The 23,216-nt window shown below is 29.9% G+C and overlaps 1 protein-coding gene across 4 annotated transcripts in view; it reads left to right on the plus strand.

Moving 5' to 3' along the window:
* LOC107451031 (BAI1-associated protein 3) overlaps positions 1–23,216 on the plus strand; it is a 344,805-nt gene that overhangs the window by 280,167 nt on the left and 41,422 nt on the right. For 2 of the 4 annotated variants that reach the window (XM_071187328.1, XM_071187326.1), the window contains exons 17-24: positions 2,013–2,064; positions 2,921–2,956; positions 4,660–4,680; positions 5,922–6,076; positions 10,613–10,736; positions 13,417–13,476; positions 14,686–14,754; positions 17,542–17,616. In XM_071187328.1, the coding sequence (XP_071043429.1) occupies positions 2,013–2,064; positions 2,921–2,956; positions 4,660–4,680; positions 5,922–6,076; positions 10,613–10,736; positions 13,417–13,476; positions 14,686–14,754; positions 17,542–17,616 (592 nt within the window). The remainder of the gene's footprint in view (positions 1–2,012; positions 2,065–2,920; positions 2,957–4,659; positions 4,681–5,921; positions 6,077–10,612; positions 10,737–13,416; positions 13,477–14,685; positions 14,755–17,541; positions 17,617–23,216) is intronic. The other 2 variants (XM_071187327.1, XM_071187329.1) reach the window with 1 other exon arrangement.

Consider the following 23,216-nt stretch of genomic DNA (forward strand, 5'->3'; position numbering starts at 1 on the left):
ATTGAGTAAGGGCATGATAAAGAAATGGAAACTCTAACAGGCTTTAAAAAAAACGCTCCAATAAACGTCACTAGATGGCGCATAAGAAGCGTGAAGGCGCATATGTGGCATATGCAAATACAATAATATAGCAAAATTTAACTGCCCTTTTTTTTATTTTATTTCATTTTATAACCGTCGTTGATCAGCCGACCCAATTTTTGGGTTTACGACTACTAATGTTCAACTCCGCAGCCTTGTAATTTTGAACCCAATCCCGAAGACAAGGGAACTCCTGGATCAAGTATTGGGAGAAATTTTCCTTCGTGGAGAACTCTTTGATGGAACTAATCCGCATTTGCGTTACATGGAGAGGAAGACCACAAGAACCTTTCACGGTTAGCCTGACGGCAAGGGGACTCTAACCCATGATCCGTCTACCACTGAGGATATTTCACGTCAGCACTGTGGTTGGTGCAAGCTGGATGCGGAATTCGTATCGACAAGCCATCGCCGGGATCGAACCCCGGCTCACCTCATTGGAAGGCGAACACTCTATCCTCTGAGTTATCCCGGCTCTGTCTTCTTTTTTTTTCAATATGATACCACTTATTGTTTACAACTATCTGGAAATTGAATAGGAAGTAATTGAATGTTACGCACATATTTACACTTATGTGCTATTCAGCTCAGACTTATATTGTGGTATCTCTGTAGACTAAATCTTCGTGGTATCCTTCATCTAAAAGTCTCAAAGATTCAAGTTTAGAGATCTGGGAGGCCAAGCTGTAAGGAAATAATGGTTGAGGATCACTATCTAGTGGTGGTTTTGAAATTTTTTTTGATACCATATTTTCCTAAAATTCCGATGCAGAAGTTTTGAAACAAACGGCTTAAAATAACTTTAATTATGGACATTCGGTATTATAAAAATCAAATACTTATTAACATTTGTTTTGAAATATTTAAGAATATGATGAATTTTCTTGATTTTTTTTCCTTATTGACAGTATGCTTAGGGACGTAACGCATTAAAATAAATATAAATGTTCTGCTGAAGTTTGCATACAAGCTCTCCCTTTGCTATATTGTGAATAAAAATTTTTGTTTTTGCTTATGGTGAACAATAAATCGAAACTTAAAAGAAAGAAAAAACTAAATAAAAAATTAAAAACAACTAATGAACTTTGGAAAATGCAAGAAAGGAAAAAAACTCTTATTACTTTTTTCACTGAATTTAAAATCTAGTCTCTATCAAAAAGCTTTGACTATTTTGAGTCTTTAATTTGACAAATCTGTTAAACTAAATCTTACATACATATTTCTCTTCACTTAGAATTAGAGCATAGGGTTTCTATCATAGCTTTCGATCTCACTCTATTGTTCCAATCGTTTTCAATTCACTTATAATCATCCCGCGCCAAGTATTTTTAGGTATACCTCTTTTTCTATTGCCCTGAAGGTCCCAATCAAAAGCTACTTTTACTTTATATTTTTCAGGCTTACGCAGAACGTGACCAATCCATTTCCATTTGCGTTTTTTAATTTCTAGATCAATTTGTTTCTGTTTTGCTTTCCTGAGGATTTCTGTATTACAAATTTTATGGAACCACTCGATACGCAAGAAACTTCTTAAACAGTTCTTAATGAATACTTGAAGTTTTTTCACGTTATTTTCATTGCAGTGTAGTATTGTATTATAGATTTAACATTAGTACTGAAAATTTTAATTTTTGTTGAATTTGTTATGTTTTTGTTTCTCAGGAATTTGTTGAGAATAACTTAACTGCTTCGAGCTCATTTAAAATAAAATAACTTTCCATTTTCGTGACTAATTATTTCTACCCTGCAATTGAATTTGAAAAATTGTTTAGCTATTAAAATATGTTCTTTACACGCACTTATTCTTTAGTATTAGTGGAAGAATTTATTTACTGTTCTTATTGTTTTTTGAAAATCCTTTAAAATATGAACATGTAAATAAATTAGTTACAATTTCAAATTTTTAAAATTAAATCGTATTTTTATTTCAGTATTCTTTTCATTGATTATCTGCCTTTGGTATTCAAGCAAACAGGGAAACAGGTATGAATTAAATGTAATTTGCAAAAATTATGATTGAGACCAATTTTGATCGACTTTTAGCTAAATTACATTATTATATCCCTGAAACCCCTCAGGATGGTTTTTTGCACTGTACATGTTTAATTTTTCACGTATAGTGGTGATTAAAACCTTGCTATTTAAAATTTATGAATCCAAGAGTGTGAAATAGTGTGAAAGTGTGATCTTTCTAAGATTGATGAAGAGCGTGATCCAAGAGTTTGAAAGACGTAAGTTTTGCTATCACCTAAAATATAAAAATAAACTCGTCTGCAAAATCGGGAATAATTCTCACCCCCAAAACAGCGTTAATATTTATTAAATCAAATAAGTTGGAGCTTTTTAAAATTTTTCTAAGACTAAAGTAAACAAAAGTTGCAAAAAAAATTTATTGAATGGAAAAATTGTTTTATATTACCACACAAAAATTTTAAATTGGAGTAGCAACAAACAAAATATTTTAGCTTGCAATTCACCATGGTAAAACAAAACAACCATTTAAGAAGCTTTTAAACTCAAAAAAGGCTAGATTTTTTTTTTCAAAAATTTATATTCTATAAATAAATGTAAGCATAAATGTACCAAAACTTCTTTCTTTACATTCGAAAGTTTCTAAAGTTAGTTTTTTCAATCAAATCCTGAGTGACAGACTAGAGCGAGTAATTCACAAGATATTAAATTACTGCAAGGTAAAGTGCTATTTTATTTACTTTACATGTCTTGTACTACTATTTATTTTCTTCCGCTACATTTTGTTTTTTATTTCACTTTTTCCTTCATTTACTTTTTTGAAATATTGTTTGGTTTTTAATATCATTTCGAAACATTTATCCTTCAGATATACGATGAAATAGTGAAAAGGATTGGACTACGCGTAAGTATTATTTTTCTTATTTTAAATCTAAATATTTCCTTTGATTATATAATGTATTGTTTCTGAGTAGAAACAACTATATAAAATATTTTCGAAGAAAAATAATACTTTGGTAATTTATTAAACTAAACCAAGCGTGTTACTGATTGAAAACCTTATTCGCCTAAAAAATATTCAATTTATAAATAACATTCAACGCGTTTCAAGAGCTCAAAAACAGGCACCCATTTTCAAGACTTGTCAGTCGAGAATAAGAAAAAACAAAAGTGATGTGAACTAAAAATTTTAATTTGCAAGCGAAAAAATTTGAAAACAAAGGTGAGAAACAAAATTAGAAAAAATAACAGTAGTCGAGCGAGGGAAAAAAAAAGATGAAAAACAGAACAAGAAACAGGGAAAAGAAAACAACAGTGGGAAGAGCGGGGCAAATCAACACCTCCTTGAAGTAGGAAGACCTGAGCACGGATCAATTTAGTAGTCCGATGTGACGAAGTTAAATGCGCAGTAGATGAAAAATAAGAAAGATGTCATTACGTTCGGGATACTAAGCTGCGCAGTGGTTGAAAATACGAAATATGCCATTACGTTTGGACTACTAAAGGATATTTATGGTAACCCGTGCTGAGGCCTGCTCATTTCTAGGAGGTGTTGGGCAAATCAGGGTCAAATGCATTTCCACGTGCTATGGAGAAAGGAATTATGCTGATACCCTTGTTAACGACATTGGTTCCTCTCAACTTCTCCATAAGGCGTGGAAAAGCATTTTACCCCGATATATCCCTCTTTACTACTGTGATTCTTTTTGTTCCTTTTTTCATCTTTGTTTCTCTCTCAGCTACTGGGGTCTTCTTTCCAATTTGGTCTTCACCTTTATTTTTCTATGTTTCGTTGGCAATTTTACGTTCTTAATACAAATCACTTTTGTTTCTTCTCATTCACGTCCGGTAAGTCTCGAAAATGGGTGCTTGTTTTTGAGCGCTTGAAACATGTAGACTGTTACTTATTCATAACCTAGCATGTGTTTTGAAATTACATTTTTGAACATTTTCTATTAATCTATAGTAGATTTTTGCTTTACCCATAGTATTACATTGCATATTCTGGTCTAAATAATATCATAAAGGTATGTCATTTCAATTATTCTACCAAGTATGATTAGATAAATTACTAATAGCACTCGGATTAGCGTAATAACGTCTATCTTTATAAATTTCAGGGTTTCCCAAAATTTCTGCTGGAAATAATGTTGATAGAAACAATAGTTCTTAATTAAAAATTGTAATTTTTTAGTGTCTTATGAAGTATGTAGACTGAAGTTGTGAGTGAATATGACATGTCTAATAAATGACCTCCACGGTTTCGTAGTTATATACGCACTCTTTTAGTGAAATTTTCAATGACCATTTTACATAAATTTAGCTAAAATTCGTAGATAATAGTGCTGAATTTCGTATTTTAAGAAGTAAGTAATTATGGATATTTCTTGTCATGAGCATCACCGCCGAGTTTTTGGCTGTTAAGCCTAAATCCATGAAATCAAAGAAACAGGAAGATTTTTCAATATAAATAATATCATTTATGCTATTATATTATTTATATGTATCCTTTAAATTCAGTATGAAATTTTGAAACAACCCACTATAAAATCAATCAATAATGAATAAAAATAATTTCCGAACTAATAATGTTTTAATCCTTTTCAGCCCCTACCAGAGCAAAGGCTGGTTAGTAAAATTATTTAGCATTTCTGATTCGTTTGTTGTAATTTTGTCTACGGCTAATGCTGAAACAATCAATGTCAAAAATTTAAAATGTAACAAATGAAGATTTTAAACATAGTATTTATTCGATGGCTGTGATATTTTATCCATTCCTTAAAAATTTAAGTTTAACTCATCGAATAAAACGGGACATTTTTAACTGGTTTCTTAAGTTTTAATCAATTATTGAATTGACATTGGTTTTTTTCTTATTTAGTCGTAGATTGTAAGAATATTATTCACACTTCTATGCATATACAATTAAACACAACTAAGAATTCATTATTAAAAGCAATTCCCAGAGAACAAATCATCAGTGGAATATAATTTTATACATTTAGAACATGTAATAGTTAACTGACCAACAAAAAGAGATAAATCTGGGTGGGAAAGATAAAATAAGATGTTTTTAAAAATATTAGTTGAATTTACATCTATTATTTTTTTATTCCACTTACTTTCCTCTTTCCACTCACGTAAAGTGTTTGGTATTATCCGATTTATCTCTCTCCTCATTATATCTGTATTTAAATTTTTGGTTTGAGCTTTTCTCATAGTTTTCTGCATAGTTATATTTCAGCACAAAGATAAACTTGGTTTCTACGCTTTTGATTGCGCATCTAATATATTTTATTTTGTTTACTTGAAATAGCGATAAAATTTGAAGCATGAAACTGATATTTCTGTCATAATTAGTTTATATTCAACCTATATTACATTAAATGTAAGAATACTGCTCTCAGTGACATTTTTGAAGAAAAAAAATATAATTTGTCGAAGAAATGTCTAATTTTAGACTTGCTTAATGATACAATATTAATTTATTTTGAAAAGTCTTTAAATTTCGTACGTCTCAGTTGATGAAGGTACTAAGAGGAATTTTTTCAGTGTTTTTGGAATGGACGAAAATTACAAATAACTGACCTTTAAAAGTCTGTCCTTTTAGTAACAAATTAAAATGTCAAGAGGGCGAATGCTAAAACACGAACGGTTTAAATGAGTGCTGGTGGCTTATAATGTTTCCAATTTAAAGCTTACTGACAAAAAAAAGCAAAAGCATAATTTTTATTGTCAACGCATAAACTTTAATCTAATTCACTGAAAATCTTCCTCTTAGAATCATTATCTACTCGGAACTTCACATTTAACTTGACCTTTAAACTAACAATTTTATGTTAAAAAAAATAAATTATTCTTATTTCTAGGATTGTGATGACGGCCATGACTCAGATACATACATAGCAGAAGAAAACCGTGAATGCGTAAACAAATTTTTATTCAATATAAAAGAAACTGAAGTCTTTGAACTGTATCTTGCCCTTCGAGATTTCAGCCATTTCAAGAAATGTTTGCACGATGAGTAAGTAAATCTTATTTTATCAAAGACGGAAATATAAAATCTTTCTATATTGAAATAGAAATTACTATGAAATTCTGAAACCTTTTTATCACAAAAAATGCAATCATTATAAAGCCTGCTTGCTTAAGCCAAATAAGCCATTAATTTTTGCAAAAATTAGAAATTTAATTATTAAAAGCAGAAATTAAAATTATCGTGCAGTCTAATTTTAATTAGTTATTTTATTTTTCAAAAGAAATAGGACGAACTAAAAGGAAATTAAAAAAAATTAGAAGAAAGATTTTATATAAAGTATTCATCAATTTTTTTTTCGCTTCCTTTTATTTAACCATCGTTTTACAAGTACTGAAAAAAGATAGCAAAAAAATAGCTGAGATAATTTTCACCATCAAACACATCTTTAGTTTAAAAAAAAATCAACAGCAATTATTTTATGCTAAGAATTAATCTTAATGCAAGAAAAGATCGGTTAACATAATATTTATAAATCTTTAGAGACTAGTTCCTCCTAAAGGAAGAAAGAAAATATTGATCTTATAAATATTTTTTTTTCTCTTTTCATATTTTCTTTTTAGTAAATGAAATTTCTAAGTCTTACTTAAGCATTATTTAACTAATTTTGAAAATAGCTCAGTGAAGTATAAAGCTTTATTTTTGAGCTTTTTTAATTCCTTTAATGCAGAGTTAAAAAAAATTCGAAAATACTACAATGCAGTCATAAAGTTTCACAATTTATCTATTAATAAAAAAATATAGCTATTGAAAAAATTAATTTTGTAACTATACGTCAAATGGTAAGGAGAAAATAAATATAAAGGACTTTTGCATTTATTTTAATTTGTGTAAATCTTTTAAAACAGTTTTTCATTGAAAACTATTTTAATTACTTTTTCTGAAATAATTTCCATAAAAAAACTAACTTTTTGCAAAATTAGTCTTTGACTAAAAAAAGTTAACAATTATACGCGTTAGTTTTTACCATATATTTAATGCATATTTCTATCTTGGCCTTTCACAGATATCGTTATCACTTTTATTTAAATTTAGGACAATTTTTTAGCCATATCATTCTTAGAACTTTCTATTGATATCGTTTACCAGGATTAATAAAGAAATAATAATATGCTCTTTACATTTTTTGTTGCTTTATCCCCAATTTAATGCAGCTTCAATTAATAATGAATGCAAAAATATTCATTTAACGCTTTTATTCTTAAACCTATCCTTATAGGCTTAATAGTTAGTTTTTTTTAACGTTTTATTCTATTGCGCAAATAAGCGTTTGTTCTTTAAAAGTTTATGCTTTGAGCTCAGCCTATAAGAGTAAAGAGAAAGCAGGGGCTCCAAGCAGGTATTCTAGAAGAATAGATAGCTATTTAAGTGACGTATTTGCATACACAGCTCTTTTTGTTTTAACTTCCTTAGGAAGACTGAAAAAAAGACAAAGAATGAAGACAAAAATTAATTTGTTTCCAATTCATATGTACAAGTAACTTCTAGGCATTATTTTATAATATTGTCGACGCTGAATAGTCGACCCGATTCTACAGTAATAGTTCACGATAGTCAATTGTTTAATAGCTTACGACTATCAATATTCAACTCCGTAGCCTTTTAATTTTGAACCAAAGTCCAAGAAAACTCCTGGATCAAGCATTGGGCTAAATTAAACTTCGTGGAGGAATTTCGATGGAACTAACCCGCGTTGCGTTACATGAAAGAAAGAAACCTCCCACGATTTGCCTGACGGCAAGAGGATTCTAACTTATGATCCGTCTAACAAGGATATTTTACGTCAGTATTGTGGTCAGTGTGAGTCCGGTGCAGAATTCGTTTCAATCAACCACAGTGGGGGCCGGGATAGCCTGGTTGGTAGGGCACTGGGCCGATGTCCAAGAGGTCGTGGCTTCGATCATCTCCGACCGGTGACTGGTGACTGATGCAAGTAAAATCCGTCGAGTCTCGAAGTCCTCCATGTTCCCATAGCAAATCATACCTCTGGGGGTACTGATCCGGGAGTTTCCTTGTCTTCTGGATTGGTTCAAAATTACAAGGCTGCGAAGTTGAACATTAAACCCAAAATTGGGTTGGCTGTTCAAGTATGGTTATAAAATTATTAAAAAATCAACCACCGCTGCGATTGGAACCTGAGTCACCTCATCTGACGGCAAACGCTCTGTCCCCTGAGCCACCGCATCTCTCTTAGATATTTTTTTATATATATATAAACGGTGTGGAAAAACTGACCCAATTCTGAATTTGCTACTATCAATGCTCAACTCCGTAACCTTGTAATTAAGAACTTAACTCAGAAGACATGGTAACTTCTGGATCAAGCATTGGGACAAACTAGCCTTCGTTGAAAAGTTTTTGATTGAATTAACCCACATTTGCATTACATGGAAAAGAAAACTTTCCACTCTTGACTCGATGGGGAGGGGATTTTAACCCGTGACCCGTCTACCACTAAGGATCTTTTACGCCCTCACTGTGGTCAGTGCGAGCCAGGAGCGGAATTTGTATCAACCAGCCACCACTTATTTTCGAACCTGGGTTACTTCATTGGGAGGCAAACGTTGTATCCCCTCATCCACCACGGCTCTCTTAGGCAATATTATAGTAAAGAGCCATTCATTTGGCATAATGTTAAAAAGAACTTCCCTTTATAGCCTACGTGTGCAGGACTAAAGAAAATAGAAGGGCTGGTTCACTCCTTTGAAGTAGCTCTCGCCGCGCCAGTCCTGCGATTTTCACTAGTGACGTCACTTTGGCGCAAAGCTCGCACTTTTACTTCAAGAACGGAGCGTTCGGTTTTACTAGTTCTAACTAATATTGGAGCATTTCTTTTTCTGAGATATTCTAAGACATTTGCTATTTTCTATAATGACTTTCCTCAGTTTTTGCAGTGAATTTACAAGAATTTAAAACTATTATCGAAATGCCAGTTTGCGCGATTGCAACTTGCAAAAATTCTGATATAAAAACAAAAGGAAAAAGTATAATTTTTCGCGTGTTCCCTAAAGTAAATGAACAACTATGTAAAGAATGGATTCCGAAATGACACAGTTAATATAAAACAGCAATACGTTTATTCTGTCGTAAAGAACTTTTATAAAAATTCATTATCTAAATAGAAACCGCCTCGTTACTTCATAAAGAAAGGCAGGTGAAAAGAATTAAAAAATAGATAAAGTCAAAGAAAATTAAAATGTAAGTAAAAAGTATAAATAAAATATATAGTATATAGTTGAAATTCTCCTAATTTCATAACATATTTTTTAATGTAGTTATTCTAAATATTTATGATTTTTTTTAAAAATTATATTCTCTTCAATTTAAATATCTATAAATTATATCATCGTAAATTTAAATATCTATAAACAATTGTAAAATTTCTAATGTCATTATGAACCTAAATTATTATTTTGTTTCAGTAATTAGCGTTTAAGGTTGATGTTTCCTAATGATTAAGTATGAACAAATTGCTATTAACGGCATATTTTAAAATCAGGGATTCTAAATTTAACTCAACTTATTGTTATAAAAGAATATGTAGATAAAAAAAGTGTCGATATATGCTTTCATTTTTCTTAATAATTAAAGTTAAAACAGAACTTTTTAAAATAAAGTATTTATAGTGTCATTTTCGCCAACTAGTAAAACATTTTTATAAGTTAGAATGGTATTTTTTTTAATATAATGGCCAAGAAAGTTTTTTTGAACTATGTTTATGAACGGAAATATGTGTTAATTACGTAAAGTTTGAAGGCTAATAACCAGAAAAAGTCTAACTTATTTTTACAAAGAGAAAGATGCAAAGTTATCATAATATCTTTGCTTGCGATCTCCGAGTTCTGTAGACACAGTGACGTCATGAAGAGGGAAATCGTAGCATCAGCTCTAAGAGCGGAGTGAACTAGCCCTTCTATTCTCTTTAGCCCTGCTACGTGTGGGTCTAATTGTTGGCCTAATCATTATTTTAATCTTTTCATTGGTCTGGAAGCTTTGATCTAAAAGAGCATGCAAATAACTGACATTGCATAAGGACTATCGAATTATTGGTAATGATGGATTATAATGAAAATGAATAGTATTTCATTTGTTTAATGTCGAGGCTAAAACACCCAAACAAATACGAGAAAAGGGGATCATCTAACATGTCCGGCAACAACGTTTTTCGAAGGGAAAATTTCAAAGCTTCCTTAGTGCCTTTTTCCTCTTTCCTCCCTTTTTTCTGATGCCTGATGGTTGTTGGAAATAAATGACCCAATTATTTCGATTAACTTTAAAACTTTTAATTTGCGGAATAGAAAAATAAAAAGATATTTCTAGCCTTGTTTGCATTACCAAGAAAAAGTATTCTTCTACAACGAAATTCACTACTTGATTCAGTCTGTAGTCATTTCAATGAACAAATTACTATTGAAAGTCCCACCCTCTATCAATAAGAAACTGTACTAAATGCTCAAAGTTATAAAGATATGTATTAATAGCACTAAAGATTTATGCATAATTCCATTATTTTCCTATTTATAGAGAGCCAGCTAATAAAGCACTCGCAATATCTCATATGTGGTTTATTGATGTTATGTGTCATTGGTTCTGTTCATCCAGACATAAACTTCGCAGTCGAATTTTAGTATCCATTAGTCATGATCGAGTAAGTAAAAATAACTATTAAAAATACATAATTTTCTTTTATATGCAAAGTGCCTTTTTGCTGAATAATCTCATAAAATAAGAAGGAGCAAGACGAAACAAAATTATTTTTCTGACATTCAAATTTATCATCACTAGCTACAACAACTGATGGGAGCTTTCAGTAAACACTTTTTGGATGTGAACCATATCTAAACATAGCATCTATCTTTTTCATGTCCCAAGAGTTCAAAACACTCAGAAGTAATTTTTTGCACATTGTTTCCCCTCGGTACTCATTTACTAACAATTTTTTCTTCTGAAACTTTTCAAAGTCATATATTTATATAAAAGTTAATCAATGATGCATGTTCTCTTTTGTTCGATGACCTTTTGTCATCGTTCGGTGATGAGCTCCACAATTCTTCGTACATTGAAGGACCTGTCTTTATTTGTGGAAAACTAAACAAAGGGCTGATTTACAGCTTCATCTGAATTTAACGTGGTTTCACGCAAGGAGTTTTGAAGAGAGTGAAACAAGTGAAAGTCTGATGACGCAAGATCAGACAAGAGGGATGGTTGGCGCATCTCATCCCATCCAGGCTGCAATACCATTTGACAGGTAGCCAAAGATTGCGTGTGGTCTCGCGTTGTCATCATCTAACACTACTCCTTCACGATTGACGAGTTCAGGACATTTCTAGATGACAGCTTCGTTCAAACTGTCTAATTGCCTATAATACACTTCTGAATTGACTGTTCTATTTCTGGGTTGGAGCTCAAAAAGCACTACACCCTTCAAATCCCACCACACTGAGAACATAACATTTATCTGATAATATTCTCGTTATGAAGTCATTGATGGCAAATCTTGATCTGGAGACCAAAGGCGTTTGAGCACCACATTGTTGTAAACAATCCACTTCTCATCACCAGATATCATTCGTTTCAAAAAAAAAGACCCGCTTTCTGTTTAAAAACAGGGTCGTTTTCTTCACGTTTCATAAGCTATCGCATATGTTTATTCGTGCCGTCAAATGAACTTATTCTTTCAGTTCATGAGAAAAACATATTTCGACTTTGCTTACGTATCTTTAGATGGACGCGGATACATTTTGAATAATCTTCAATATCTCTGCAATCACTCGAGTAGTGTAACGTAGAATTGACTGGATCTACGTCTTCATTTTGTCATCATCAGTTCAAGTATTTTTTTTCCGATCAAGGAGCATGTTTCAAATCAAAATCATTGAACCAGATTTGGCACTGACGTTCTTGTAGAGAGCATCGTCACCGTAAACTTTACGCAATTTTTCCCAAGCTTGAAGCTCGTTTTTCCCTTTACGGAAATAAAATAGTAAATTATAGAAAAAATGTGTGATGAGGCTCAAACTGTCACAGCTATCAATGAGGTAAAAACTATTGTTGCAAATGCTTACAGTATTATAAAAACTGCCTTATTGCCATCTGTTGCATAAAAAAAATGCAATAACTTTTTACTCAACTTCAACCCAATAGATGTTCAGATGTTGCTTCATTTTACACTTACTCGCAGTGACTGAGTAAAATGGATAGTAGCATAAACTTCCACTTCTCTGACATGATTTGAGTACTAGCGGACACTAGTCATATTTCTCACTGTATCTGTGTGAGCGCAACAACCATACCAGTATGGCTATTCAATTACGGGATCATTCACCGAACTTTTCGAGCGCCCTTTTAAATTATTATAAGATTATAAGCATAAGATTATAATCTTATAAGATTTTATAAGATTTTTTCATGCGATAATTTAGCAAAATAAGTTGTTACGTTAAATGGAAAGGAAAGTTGTCATTAAATAAGAATAAAATTTTTAATTTTTGAATTTTTTTTATCTTTTATTTTGCGTTAGACAATAGTAAAAGCTAAGAAAACGAAAAAAGTGTTTAGTTGTGAAAATCTTCTGCATTGAAAAATAAATTCTGTTAAAAAATATTATTTCATTTGATTTTTCATCCACTTATTAATTTATAAGAGAATAAATTTATGTTAAAAAATATCAAATGGAATTGTATTAAGTTTTATCCCCTGGTTATAACAGTCAAGATACATAGTTCTTAGATTACCTTAACCAGAGGACTACAGAAGTGTAAAATCACCAGGGGGTATCATGTATGGGAAGTAACGTAACTGTTTATGTTACATTTTACTAAAATATTGGGACCAGGATTAGACCTGACCACATCATTTTTATTGTACTCTATTCTCACGTTTTAAGTTAAAGAAATCCTCTGAAAAAATCTAATTTCGAAATATTTATTTTCATAAATATCAGTGACTTAAATTTCTTATTGTTATAATTTTGCTGGCAGTCGTATGATTAGATGATGAAGCTAACACATAATTTTATGTTAAACATTTTTGTTTTAATGAATCATTTCGAATCAGATTTTTCAGTGGGATTTATAATATCGCCCCATATTTTAAGTGTTTTCTAAATTTTTAAATTTAACAGATGGGTATGGCAGCAAACACATGAAAATTTTGAAATTAGTTTTTAGTTATTCTTTTTCCAGTAAAACTTTTGCGTGTTGATCTTGCTAATCGAAAAAAAGTAGGAAAAACACCTATTATTTCAATTTAAACAATATACTGTTTTCCATTAGTAATGGACTTTATTATTTTATAAGTACTGATTAAAATGTTTTATTCATTTACAGGTATTAAAAGACGCGACTTCCTTAACAAAGGAGCTTGATTTTGGGGAAAGAAATAAGAAAGTATGTGAAAAAATTCTTAGACTGAAATATTTTATGATTTCATTATGTACTACATACCTCATTACGTTTGAAGCCATAGTTCTTGTAAACTAATTCACATAAGATGATTATAATTAAAGTTTCACTTTCAAAATCAGCTGTAAAAAAAGAATCACGGACCAAAATGACCTGATATTTCATTTGAATATAGGTGAATCAATTATTTTTACGTATGAGTAAAATAGTTTAACAGTTTACCGTTAAATGTGATTGTACTTGTCCTGCGGTATTAATTAAAAGCTGTTACATATTGTTGTGGGCACTCTTTGTTTGAAGAAGCTCAACCTCATCTACAAAATGTGAAACGTAGGATAGAGAGAATCAATTTTAAACAGCCCATGGGCAAAAAATAGTAAAAAAAGCCAAAATTGAATCCATCTTTTAATTGCCCCTTCGTACATTCGAAACAATCACTGTTTAAACCAAAACTGATAGTTTCAATTCGCCACTGAAAATTATAAAACCTTCTGAAGCAGAGATTTTTTAGCATTTAATGACAACTACAACGACATCTATCGGCAACTTTTGAACTATACTTTTTTTTTGCTGTACAAATTCTCATTGCTTCACAAATGCTTAGATAAAATATCAGGTAATTTTTTATACAGCCATTTGAATGAGAAATTTTAAATTTGATAATCCCATATAACATTTTATAAAGTCTCAAAGAAATCCAGTTCAATAAAACAATAAATTTATGTTCATTACACCCGACTTTTATTTTTTCGTTCTCTGATCTTAATTATCTACATTAATCGGTTGTTTCAGTTTTAAAGAAAAAATAATTTGCTCATGAAAATATATTAATAAACTATACTTGTTTTAAAGCTTACATTTATACATCAAACTGTTCCTTTTCAATTTTCGAGGACAGATACTTTACGTTCCCAGAATTGCACACAAATGGTGAAAAATACAAAAAAAAAGTTTTTACCTACATGGAAATTTATTACTATTCATTTATAGATTGAATATATTTCGTTCCAATAACTAAAAAGAACTTACGGAATTGTCTAAATTTTAATGTAAAATTATACTAGTTACTTTAAATATTTAAAAAAAACTTTTTCTTTGAAAAAAATTATTTATGAGCTTTTTAATTTCAGAAAAAACTGTTCGTAATTAGTTTAAAAGTAACAAGCACTTATAAATATTTATTAATTTTTTTAGGTTGATCTCGCTTCATTTAATCCAAAATGCAGTACCTCAGCTTTGGATACGGTTTCCTGTTTTTCTCAGGTTTGTTTTATTTTTTAGGTATCTTAGTTTCATCAAGCTTATAAGACAGTATGTTAAGAACCTTTTGAGACCAATAATTTTAATTAATAGAACTATCACTAGTACATGCTTAAAGTACGTTTAATTGTGTTGAATATAATTAAACATTCAGTTATACATATTTATCGAGTGACTTTACCTTGTTATTCTGAATCATGTTTATGAAGTGGAATGAGGAAGTTCCCTATTCAATCTATGCATATATATTTGTAATGAAGCAGCTGTGATTTCTTTTTTATATTAAATTAGTTTCCAAGAAAAGTTAAAATGGTTTAAATAAATGTACTAAAAGTTTTTACCCATTACTAATATCCTACCAGTGCCACCTTGCAAGCTCGGTCTTAAAGAGTCATGTTCCTTAAAACCGTCCTTTTAATAGCTTAAAACTGCATAAATATAAGCCAAACTTATTTTTTCAGCATTTCCACTAGATCCATGTGTCTTTATAATAAATTAATACATTGTTCAAAATACTTGGTCTAACCTTCGTTTTTTGAATAAAGAAGTAGCAATATTTTATTTTATTAAAATATCGTTAGAATTTTAAAAATATGAAGGCATAATGCGTCCATCGAATCATTTGCAGCTCTTTTAACAAACTATTTAGTTTTTCAAAAACATATTTTACCTCTAAATACCTCTTTTTTAAAAAAACATATTTTACCTCTAAATACCGCTAATACCTCTTTCTATTTCCCAAAGCATTTTCTTAGAAACGAAATTGACAAACATCACTGAAGAATAATTTAGATAAAGTAGAATAGGGATAATTATAAGCATCAGTTAAGTAAAAACAAGTTTGAAAACAGTAGAATTTTAAAAATAAAATTAGATAAGCCCCTTGGTTACAAGGCACTTATCGCTCACAAAGAGAATTTTAAAGTCATATAGCTTTTCCTTAGAGTCATTTAAATCAAAGTTTCAAACAAACATTACTGCAATGTAAGCATTATAAAGGAAAATATAAATGATAAATAAATACAAAGAAAATTTTTGGAAAGCAAATATAATCTTACAGCAGTTTTATTGCGTAAACAAAAATTTACTCAAAGCTTATATAGTCTTTGATATTTCTATAATTCCAGATGAAATAATAATAAGCTTAAAACATTTTCGAGTTAAAATATAGTTCAAAGGAATGAAAAAGAAATCAACCGCAATAAGTTTTGAGAACTCTCTCTCTCTCTGTATTTAATTCTCGACAAATATTTCATTAAGCCTAATAGTGTATTTAACAAAATTGTTCAAAGACTGAGGCAAAATATATTAAATTAAATTAAGTAGCTTATGTATTAATGCTTAATTTTAGATAATAAAATGTTTTTTTTCTCGATGAAACATAAAAGTGTGTTTCAAAAATTATAAAACACCTACTTGAAAATATCTCTTAAAATAAATTATGCTACTCAACTGGGTATTTATATATAGTAAGATATATATAGTCAGTTATGTCATATTATATTATATGTTGTATTATATGTTAGTCATATCAGATGGAAAATTCACCCATTTAATGCAATATGAAGGTAAATAAATTATCATATTAAAAATTAACATTCAATTAAAAACTATAGCTGAGTATTAAATGTATTACTATAAATTAAAGATATTGCAAAATTCATAATACACATTAATCCTCAAGAAAATATTCATTTTTGAGTTCGAATGATAATTGTGTATTTAAGGATTATAAAATTATCTGTAAAAGTTAGATAAAATATTCTGAAGCAGTAATTAAATATGTTTATTATTATTTTGATTTTAAATATGCCAATTATTTAATATTTTTCACTGCGCAAAATGGTTATAATATTGCGCACGCTATAGAATCGGTTTATTTTCAATAAACGACCAAAAAACATTTAATACTAATAAAAAAAATTTATAATTTATATCTCAACACATTTTCCAAAATAGCTTCAATATTTGTCCAAAAAAAAGTGTTCTCAATTTGGTCGATGATGAAGTATCAATTACAATTTTAAATGTGCACTTTTACTAATGTTATTTTTTTTTACCGGGTCCTCTAAAAATCATCGTTGATTTGAAAAATCTATTTAAAAAAACGGAGGATAAAGAAATATACGATTCGATACAATCTTAGGAAATACTAAAACAAATTCCTTCTCACCTACTTTAACAAAATAGCCATTATTTGCAGGAAAACTTGGCTCAATGGGAGAGCAAAATTAACAAAAGCCCCAAAAATGTTGAGGTTATTTATTGAAATGATCTGGCATGCAGTAATATTGTTTAAATGTTTTCCAGTTTTATAGATTTTTGATGTTTCAGTATTTACCATAAGCCTTTAGTGTTTGGTGTGTTAAACCACAATTTGATTTATTTTCATTTAGTTTAAAAAAATAGGTTTCAGTATTTACCATAAACTTTTGGCGCTTGGTGTCTTAAACCACGATAATTTGTTTTGTTTTCATTTTAGTTTTAAAAAAACTTAAATCTAAGCATTTTTTGAAGAACTACCACAAGAATTGAAATCTAATTGATAGCAATAATTAGAACAATCCATTTTAATAAGGTTGATAGAAAAGGCGACATAAAATTTTTCTATACTTCAGAAAGTGTACTTTTCTATATTTGTTTTTATATCTTATACTATCTATTATTTATATTATTTATAACCTATTTATATTATTTAATTACTTATGTTGTTTATTTGCTTATATTATTTGCTTGTATATCTTATTATTTTTATATCTTATAATGATTCCCCTTATTGATGTCTTATAGCTTCGAGAATTTTGGATGCATCTCGCTTGGCCAGATGAAGGCTCAATTTTTCCATTTGTATATAGTATTATTCAGGTACGTATTACTCTGGTTTTACTGCACACTTAATTCAAAGAAAATCAAACCATGATATAATTGAGCAAAGCATTGTTTGTTATCATTAAAATAAAACTTTTTTTAACATTTTAGTTATTAAATTAAATTAACAGAATATTTCACGAATCTTGTTTAAAATATTCATGCAACTTTGATATTTTCTGAATATATATAAATTTTGATATTCCTAAATATATAATGTTTAGGAATTGTATAGATTTACAATATTATCTTCTAAATTTCTATATATTGAGTTGGTGAAAAAGTCTATTTTAAATTGAGAGTCCGCCAAAAAATGCAAAATATTTAAATTGTTTTGAATCAAATATCTAGTTTAGATCATAAAATGTTGAAGTAGTACCTAAGCATTTTAGTCCAACGATCATTTAAATAAAATTTTGAAAGTTTTTTTTAATTGTAGTTATTTTTTATTATTACTTTTTGATGAAACTAAAATGAATCTATACTGTAAATTGAATTCTAGATAGTTTCAAAAATTTTGATCTAATTCTGTTGAGAATTAACGGTACGTTAATAAACTTTTTCTCAAACCTAATATTTCTCTTTATTTAAAAAAAAAACATGTTTATTTAAAGGAGTTTGCAAAGTAAGAAAAACAAATTATGAAACAGTGGAAAACTTGAACTACTTTCATTTAAAAAATAAATAAACAGATTTTTTAATGCTTTATTTGCTTCGAAATAAAATGTGTTTACTCCATAATTTATGTATTTCAAGTAACTTTTATCATACATTTAAAAAAAAAATCTGAAGTAAAATCTGGTGCATTACACATTACTTCCAAAAGAGAATTGATTACTTGAAATGTCAAATGCCCTTTCCAGCATGCTTTACCCATTTAAAGATGTTGGCAATGAGCATTTCGAGTGTATAATTAATTACCTAAGTAATTTACTACAGTACAATTAATTGATTAACTTTGCATTAATTAAATGAGACTGTTTTCAACACTAAAACGTGATACATCTATCAAGGGACTCAGTGAAAATAAATGTTACTGAATTGCAGTTTGATACGAATTTACTATTTTTATTGAAATAAAGCATGTTTGGGAAACACTATAACGTATTTTCCAAACTCTTGTTTGAATAAAGACAACTCGTCTATATTTAAAGAACTCGCAGAGCACTCTTTAATTATGATACTCAGTACAGATTTTCGATTAAATTAATTTCTAGAACTATTTCATCAGCCAGGTTTCGATTACGAGGTGTTCTCTATGCGCAACCTTTGGTATCTTATTTCCGATTTCTGGATAATGAATTAATATGTAATTACCAAATAGGAGAAAATAAACGAACATGCAATTAAGACATCCTGAGTTTTTAAAAAAATAATGAATACCAGATCTGAATCACGATATAGCTTAATTAAAACCGGGTCGGAAATTTTAAACCCATTAACGACAGACGTTGTCCCACCGTTCTTAATTATTCTACCTGGTAAAAGTTAATTGGAAAGCCTGTTAGATTTATTCAACAATACATAGGCTTTAATAATTTTAATTTCACATTGTTTTAATCCACTGTCATTGATCTACGTTTTCTTTCTTTCCTTTTTTTTTTTAACTTAAATAATAATTTTTGAACCTAGTATGTTTTAATGACTTCAATTTTGAGAATGATTCAAGAAATATAAATTAAGATCTCCAATAAGAAGACACCTGTATCGATAAGTCTCTTCAACTGTTTATTTCTCATAAAAATTGATATTATCATATTAATTAATATTTCTCATAAAAAACTGTTTTATTTATTTTGCTTTATTTCTCATAAAAAATAAGAAGGTGGTGATGAGCTCAGAAAGTAATATTAAAGCGTAAGAAATTGCTCTTATTTATTTTCATTACGGAGAATTAACACGATGATAATTAATCCAAACTTAATCCATTCAATATTTAAACGCTAGTGAAATGAAAAACGAGATGCCTTTTCGAATTTTGCGTCACCAATTATTTTAAAGGATCTAACCAACAAAAACGTTAGAGCCTTGGCGAGGATTACAGCTTAAGCTTGCAAAAACCCAAGCTATAATTCAATTCTTTAAGAAAAGCTGGAAAAAAAAATTTCTAAATACGCAAACATATGTAGTAATTTCTTTTTAATATATTTGTGCTTATTTTAAAATTTGTCTTAAACTTCATCTTCTGCAGAAAATTAATATATTACAATGCAGTTTGCGCTCTTTAGTAAGACGATCGATTACAGCGGTCTTCCATTATTACGACAGATGTATAAAATCCCGTTTTCTATTCTATTAAGGCAATGTTATATTAATGTCCATTAGAATGTTCACACTAAACCTTTCTTTCCAATATAGTGACCAAAATTTAGTTATATGATGTAGAAAAATTTTCAAAAGAATTATTTAAACCATCATTTTCTTTGATGTTGCTGAGTAATACACAGAAAACACTTAGAATTCCTTTTAAATGAAAAAAAGAGTGACACAACCTCCTAACTTCTTATCCTAAAGCATAGGTGGTCATAATTTATGGTCAATCATCCTTATTTGTGTAACCTTCTTTTCAAATGATACATTAAATTTATCAATCCAACTTTTCTATGAAAACTTTTCCCTTTTGAAAATTGTATTCACTCTTTTTGTGAAATGTCACTCCTCTTGTGTGGTTCATTTTCGAGTTAAAACAAGTAGTCTTCACAATTATCTTGACATAATATTGTTCATTGAAAATGGCAGCCCTGAACCAGCACATAAAGGGTAAGAGTAAAGCTTTCCCGCTACAGCCCGTTGTGGACCAGAGGGGTGTATGTTAAGGCTCCACAATTCCATGACCAACGGCATGACTGTGGCAATGTGGTCAGCACTGCGCACAATGCCTCGCCTTTACTTTCCAGACAAACTGGTACCCAAAGATCTGAAGCTGGGTGGGCCTCAAACCACCACTGGGGATCGAACCCCAGTTCTTCAGAGTGACAGTTCAGTACCTTAACCACAGAGCCATCGTGGCTGATATAAAGGGTACTTTTACGTGTATACTAACATAGAAAAAAATTTGCTTTATTACAATTTTTTTTGCCTGTTAGTTAACAAATTCTTAGAATACAATAAGCCAAACCAAATTCTTAAAACTCAAAGGATACAATATATTTATCAATCAAAATTTTCTTGTTCGAAAATCGTATTCACTCTTTCTGAGAAATATCAATCCTCTAGTAAGTTTTATTTTCGAGTTAAAACAAACAGTCTTCACATTTATCTTGACGTAATTTCATTCATCGAAAATGGCAGCCCTGAACCAGCATATAAAGGGTACTTTTACGTATATACTAATATAGGAAAAAAATTGTATAATCGTCATTTTTTTCTGTCAGTTGCCTAATTCTTAGGATACAATAATCCAAGCCAAATTCTTAAGATTCAAAGGATGCAATAAATTTATCAATCAAACTATTCTTGTTTGAAAATTGCATCCACTCTTTTTGTGAATTATAAGTCCACTGGTATGGTTTATTTGAGAGTTAAAACAAGTGGTCTTCACAGTTATCTTGACATAATATTATTTATCAAAAATGATAACCCTAAATAAAAATAAAAAAATTATTATACACGGCATTGAACCAGCATATAAAGGGTACTTTTACGTATATATAATTATAGAAAAAAAGTTGTGATATTACCATTTTTTTTTCTGTTAGCTACAGAATTCTCATTAAAGTAAAGCATTGTGTTGTTGTTAATTTATTATTTGTAATTCGTCAAGTTTTATTATAATTTACATTATTGTATTTTATTAAGTTGGTATTTATTGGTAATTAGTCAAGTTTTTTTCTATTTACTGTTCAATATTTTACTATTCAACGTAATATTTTTCACTATACAATTTTTTTATTATTCAATAGTTAATATTCACAGTATTTCTGTGTACACACTATATGACGACTTTATGTTATAGCGTCTGTCCTCACCCTGATCATGAAGGTCGTTATATCCAGTGTCAGCAGCTTATATTTTTTCTTAAACCATAATGGCTTAAACCATAATGGTGAAACCATAATGGTTGACTCTGCAAGGAAAACGGAAATTGAGTAAATAGTCAAACCATTAATATTTAAAAAATTGAAACAAGTGATATTCTAAACATGACGTTATCTCCCATAACAATATCAAATTAATGATAGCTCCTAAAAAAGACAGTGGAATTGCCCCTTTTTCAATCGTTAAATCAATCTTGAGAAATTAAGGATTACTTTGAACCAAGATATTTACTGCCACGTTGTTTATTCAAAAAAAAGTACAGAAACTTGGCATTTTTTTTATTTTTAAAAAGTGCTTTTTTTTTGTCTGATTTCTTAATTTAAAATATCGTTTAATAATCACCATATTTAAGGTTAGGCACCCAAACTATTAAAATTGAGTGTAGGTACACAATCATAGAGCTTGCAATCATAGAACTGTAATGAAAGAGCCCGCTGTAATGTCTTGCTTTAATCTCTCTGTGCTCCCTCTCTTTCGGTGATTTTGTTGGAGGAAGAAGGGCGTCATAAGACAAATGATGAGTTCTCTTTTCTGATAGTTTCATGCTCTATACCTGGAGGATAGTTAAACTCTTAGGGAGCACTTAAGGAACAATAAAATAATGGGTCATTGTTTGACAACACTTTGCTACACTAAGAATTATATTAGAACTCCAGTTTTTTTAATATGTATAAACTATACAATATTGTTTATATATTTACTAAGTTAAGAAAATTTTAATTTTTGAATGGTTTAAGAGCGGTAATAATGTATCTTTGATAATTCCTAATGAAATTTGATTCAGTAGTTTTCAGTAACGTATGGTGTAATTTTGTAAAGCAATGTTTAATAATTTATTTATCGATATTGAGGTATATAAAAATAAGTTTAAATTTTAATATAACATGGATTTTTCCTATCGTACTACATCTCGTAAAATCATGGACATATTTTCAAGAATTTGGAATTTTTAAAAACATTTTCAAAAAATGGTTTTCAACGTGCCTTGGAGTTGATAAATAAAATAAAATTTGCAAATAAAAAAAGAGCTGCATCATCCTAAAAAACCTTCAAAGAAATCTGCTTCATTTTTTTAAACTTTTCCAACTTCATTTAAACTTAAACCAGCTGTAATACCACTGCTAGTATTCTCAATTTTTTTCATCGATTATTTTATTTCATAACCGTCATTGAACAGTCGACCTAATTTTAAGTTTACGACTACCGATGTTTAACTCCGTAGACTTGTAATTTTGAACCCAATCCAGAAAACAAGGGAACTCCTGGATCAAGTATTGGGAGAAATTTGCCTTCGTGGACGGCTTTTTGTTGAAACTAACCAGCATTTGCGTTACATGGAGAGGGAAACCACGGAAACCTCCCACGATTAGCCTGATGGCGAGGGGAATCAAACCCACTATCCATCTACCTCTGAGGATATTTTACGTCAGCACTTTGGGCGGTGCAAGCCGGATGCAGAAATCGTATCAACCAGCTATAGCTGGGACTCAAACCCGGTTCACCTCATTGGAAGGCAAACGCTCTATCCTCTGAGCCATCACGGCTCATTGTATTACATT

Source organism: Parasteatoda tepidariorum, chromosome X1, assembly GCF_043381705.1.
Source record: "Parasteatoda tepidariorum isolate YZ-2023 chromosome X1, CAS_Ptep_4.0, whole genome shotgun sequence".
Lineage (NCBI taxonomy): Eukaryota > Metazoa > Arthropoda > Arachnida > Araneae > Theridiidae > Parasteatoda > Parasteatoda tepidariorum.